At 55.3% G+C, this 5,000-nt stretch overlaps 1 protein-coding gene across 1 annotated transcript in view; it reads left to right on the top strand.

The window, feature by feature from the left end:
• LOC138859946 (uncharacterized) overlaps positions 1-5,000 on the top strand; it is a 75,316-nt gene that overhangs the window by 56,674 nt on the left and 13,642 nt on the right. Inside the window, exon 2 of the mRNA XM_070116458.1 lies at positions 1,552-1,685. Within this exon, the coding sequence (XP_069972559.1) occupies positions 1,552-1,685 (134 nt within the window). The remainder of the gene's footprint in view (positions 1-1,551; positions 1,686-5,000) is intronic.

The raw sequence follows: 5,000 nt of genomic DNA, 5'->3' as shown, positions 1-5,000 counted from the left end.
CCTGTCTTGGGTTACGTCATATCTGCTGACTGATGGCTGAGGTTGGGACGATCGGCCTGCAGGATGAGCTGGCGGGTGAGGCGTTTGCTTGCGTCGGGAGCATCGGGGGCTGAGGGGAAGGCCGATTTTTCCCGACCGATTTCCCCTCGACGGCGTCGTCCCCTCTCCGCCCTCCGAACGATTCCCTCTCCGCCCCCGCCCTCCCCCTGGGCGTCCGGCGCCCCCTCGGGTCCTTTACGTAAGGGTTCAGGCCATGTTCTTCTGCCCAGCCGCCCCCTCCTCCTGTTCTCAACCCCGCCCCCTTTCGGCCCTTTCGGCCGCTTGTCCTTCTCCTCCTTTCGTGCTGGACCGGTTGCTCGGTATTTCTTCGGTTCCTTGTTGTTTTTCCCGCATTCATATATCGTGTCCCCCCCCCCCCCCCCCCTCTCTCTCTCTCTCTCTCTCTCTCTCTCTCTCTCTCTCTCTCTCTCTCTCTCTCTCTCTCTCTCTCTCTCTCTCTCTCTCTCTCTCTCTCCGCGAACGACCTCCGTCTCGCACTGTTTTGACCCAAAAGCCAGGAATTTGCTACCCGGATGTAAAATCTTGCGTGGTTCGCCTTGTTATTCAATCCCCTCATTAGCGTCAGTTTGAGGAAGCTCGGCCATTACGTAACAGATGCTCGGCGGTTCTCCTCTTCTCTTTCCGTCCCTGCGCCAGGCTCGGGGTCGTCAGCGTAAAGTGGCTGACGGGGCACAGATTAGATAGATATAGAACAGAATGCATAAATAGATAGTGATAATTAATAAATGAATAAGGTGATAATTAATAAGTGATAGTGAATAGATAAGTAAATTGATAATTAATAAATAAATAAGTAAATTGATAATTAATAAATAAATAAAGTGATAATCAATATATGACTAATTGAAAAATAGTTTAATAAAACGCGGAGGGCTTTTGGGAAGCCTATTTTCATAGTGCTTTCAATGCCATTTTTTGAACTACGACATGGTGTTTTGCTGATGTTGAGCAAGACACAAGATCCCAGATTGAATTATCTCGTGGAAGTGCTTATCTCGAGTCGTACCTTTGTCAGCGACTATCGCGATGAATCCCTTTCCAGCAAAGTCTTCTACGTGACATGTCAGCCGGTCTAAGACGTGGCTGACGCAAAGTGGAGTGGCTTTTACTGTAGAGTCTTGGGGGAGGGCCTCGCAGACCTGCGTTGTTTTTCAGTACGCAGGGTGCAGGGCCCATTGGTAGAAGCTCATAGACTTGCGTTGTTGTACAGTAAACAAAGTGGAAGGGTCTTAGTACATGGTCCTGGGGTAGGACCTCGCAGACCGTCGTTGTGCAGTACGCAGATTGGGACTCGTACAGAGCCCGCGGGTCTTGCCCCGTTGTGCGCCCGCGGCCCTGGTCTCTTGCACCGTGAAAAGCAGAATGCAGTGATTGACGTGTAAGGGAACCCAATATCGATCGACGAGGAGACCCCAGATGTCTTTCAGATTGATGATTGCAAGTAGTATCAGAGCCTATCGCGACGTCTAATACTTGTCTCTCTTGTTTCAGATTCGCGGGGCTTGCATGGCAAAAGGCAACATGTCGGCAGGAGGAATCCTGTCATGAGCCTGTAGGCCTGGTCATGCCAGTGAATCGACGCTACAAAACCAAAAAGACGGTGTGCGCTGTGCAGAGGTCGTCAGGTATGTAACGTTATCTTGATTAGACGCTCTCTCCCTCTCTCCCTCCCTCTCTCTCTCTCTCTCTCTCTCTCTCTCTCTCTCTCTCTCTCTCTCTCTCTCTCTCTCTCTCTCTCTCTCTCTCTCTCTCCTGCCATCTTCTCCACTTATATATTACTTAAGATAATACATTTGGAATGGGCGTAGTTATCTTTACGGCTTCACGGCATTTTATGTGAACCTCAAGCAGTGGCAGCAGCACCGAAGCCCAGAAACGACGGGCAGGCAAAAGGCAAGGCTCATGTCACTCCCGAGGAGCTTCTGGCCGTGTCGTCTGAGTTCCAGATACCTTTCAGTGTACTTCGACGCCCGTGCCTTCGCAGGTGTTGGGAAGGGACCCGGGAGGGAGGGCAGGGTGCGAACAACCTTGATCTGTCATGCTGTTGTGTTGTGTGTTGTCTGCGTCGGTTGTGTTCCTCGGAGGGGGGGCGGCGAAGGGGAGGGAGAAAGGCACACCCCTCCCCTCTAGCACACACACATACACACGCACACACACTGCTTTCCATCTCGAGCAGATGCAGGTGTCCCTCTCTTGCGGGGTTAGTACTTGCCTCATGCAGGTGTCTGTGTCTTGTCTTTGTTTGCGTTTGTGCGTTTGTTTGCATGTGCAGGTGTGCATGTTTGCGTGTACAAACCTTTGCCTAGACGACACTGGATGGATTTGAGAGTGATGCTTGAGTTGTTAAGTTAGAAGAGAAGGGGAGGGGAGGAACAGAGGGAGATGGACAAGAAAAAATATAGGAAGGAAGAAGGGCAATAGAAGAGAGGGAAAGATGGGGAAGCAAGACCGAGGGAGGAAAAATGACGTTGGAGGAGAGAGAGAGTGAGTGAGTGAGTGAGTGAGTGAATAAGAGAGAGAGAGAGAGAGAGAGAGAGAGAGAGAGAGAGAGAGAGAGGGGGGATGGAGGGAGGGGGGGGGGTTGGTAGAGACTGGAAAAGGATGTAAGTAGTGAAAAGGGTAAGACAGAAAGAGAGTGGAAGAAAGATGAGCGAAAGGGGAGAAGGAAATGGAGAAGCGAGCGAATGCCAGGCATGAATGAGGCAAGACGCCTGGGCACAAAGGCGCTGCCGCGGCCCCGGGGGTCCTCGGGCGGCGCGGCGTGACAGCGAGTGGAATTACACGCGCATATTGTCTTGAGGAGCGAGAGGCTGCAGGTGCGCGGGGGGCGGCAAATGCTTGCTGCGGGCGTGATGGGCGGTGACAGGTAGAGCGACGTGGCACTATTGGGCTCTATTGTTGCCTCGCGGCGGGCATCGGGCGCCGCCGCCGCCGCCCTCCTCCTTCGCCACCACCTGCGCCCCCCGCAGGGACCTCGACGCCAGCCGTCATGGTCCCTGCTCTTCGAGTTTTTCTACGGGTGGGGGGGGGGGGTCTCTCGGCCCCCTCGCGCGTGGCGTGCGTCAAACGGCGATTGCAGCGCCTTTTTTGCAGTGGTTCCGAGATGGCCGCGCTTTTATTTTTTTCGCATCTGGGGAATCCGACCGCGGCAGTCTGTCCGTGTCGCAATGGAAGAGAGGGGCGCTGGAGAGCACGGCGATTAGCGTTTTCAACGTTTCAAGGGTTGTGTTTTTTTTTGTCAGTGTCACAATTCAAATCAGCATGTCGTACACAGTAGATCATTATGTTTTATCCTGTCATAATTTTTGTCCTCCTCGATGCGACTTTCTGGGGCCTTTCTGGCTACACTAATTGCACATGCATTTCTCCGTGCAGTGAGTCGTCTTTGGTCCCAGAAAGAAGTTGAGGGAAGATGACCCAAGGGAGACGCAGGGCGTTCGTGGAGTGGCCCTGGGGACAGAGGGCGTTCGTGGAGTGGCCCTGGGGACAGAGGGCGTTCGTGGAGTGGCCCTGGGGATATAGGCGTCCGTGGAGTGGGCCTTGGGGACATTGGGCGATTGTAGAGTGGCCCTGGGGACATTGGGTGTTCGTGGAGTGGGTCTTAAGGACACGGCGTTCGTGGAGTGGGCCTTGGGGACATTGGGCTTTCATGGAGTGGCCTTGAGAATATAAGCGTTCGTGGAGGTGGGTCCTGGGTACATAGGGCGTCCGTGGAGTGGGTCCTGGGGAAACAGGCGTCCTTCGAGTCTGCCCTAGGGACATAGGGCGTCCGTGGAGTGGGCCCTGGGGACATAGGGCGTCCGTGGAGTGGGCTCTGGGAAGACAGAGCGTCCCTGGAGTGGGGCTTGGGGAAATAGGCCGTCCGTGTGATGAGCCCTGAGGTAGTAGGACGTCCGTGGAGGGGAATCGAGGAATGTAGGAAATCCATGGATTCGGCCTGGGGAAGCAGGAGGTCCATAGAGTGTGTCCTGAAGACGTAGGATGTCTGTGGAGTTGGCTCAAGGGACGGAGGAGGTCCATGGGTTGGACCCTGGGGACGTAGAACGTCTGTGTAAGTTCCCTGGGGACGTAGGTCTTTCGTAGAAGGGCCCTGGGGACGTAGAACGGTCATGGAGTGGGCCCTGGAAAGAAGGGTGTCCGTGGAGTGGGCCCTGAGGACTTAGTTCGTTCGTAGTGTGTTCCTATGTGACTTTCGTGAGTGGACCCTAGACACGTATACTGTTCGTGGCGTGGGCCCTTGGGACGTAGTTCGTTCGTGAAGATGGCCCTAGAGACTTCGTGCGTTCGTGAAGTGGGCCCCAGGAGCACAGGGCGTCCACAGGCCCGAGCGCGAGGCGAGGGGCAGGCAACAAGGCCCGGGCTGGAAGTATCCCTCGGTCGTGATGAAAGTGTGGCGTCGGCTTGGACGCTGTGGGGGCGTCGGGCGGTCATTGTTCCCGCCGCCACGCCACACCCAGCACGTGTTGGAGCTCGTGACGGAGATAACTGTGGCGCCCCTAGCTCCTTCTGCTGCTCTTCCTTTTCTCTTTCTCCGTGTCTTCTATCTCCTTTTTTTCTTCCCCCTCCCCCCCACCTTCCCCCTCTCTCCTTCTCCTTCTCCGTTTTCTTTTCTCCTCCTCTTCCGCTTCCTCATTCTCCTCCTCCTCTTCCTCTTCCGCCTCCTCGTTCTCCTCCTCTTTCCTTTTTCCTTTCCCCCTCCCCCTCCTCCAGGGCTCTGAGCGTGGCCGGGCCCTGAGGGCGGCGGCGAAGGGCTGCGTGCCCTCCGGCGGGCCTTGGGGCGAAGGGCCGACGGGAAGGGCCGTCGCGGTGGCTCTTTGCTGACACATCCAGGTTGCTTTAGGTATTTTCGGAAATAAACGTGCGTTTTCCGAGACACGATCTGTTAGCAGGCTATTGTTGGGCAGCGCGAGGAAGGCCGAGATCACGGACGGGCCCCGCCT

Source organism: Penaeus vannamei, chromosome 39, assembly GCF_042767895.1.
Source record: "Penaeus vannamei isolate JL-2024 chromosome 39, ASM4276789v1, whole genome shotgun sequence".
Taxonomy (NCBI): Eukaryota; Metazoa; Arthropoda; class Malacostraca; order Decapoda; family Penaeidae; genus Penaeus; species Penaeus vannamei.
Note: the sequence above shows the minus strand (reverse complement) of the source record. Positions and strands in the feature narration are given on the sequence as shown.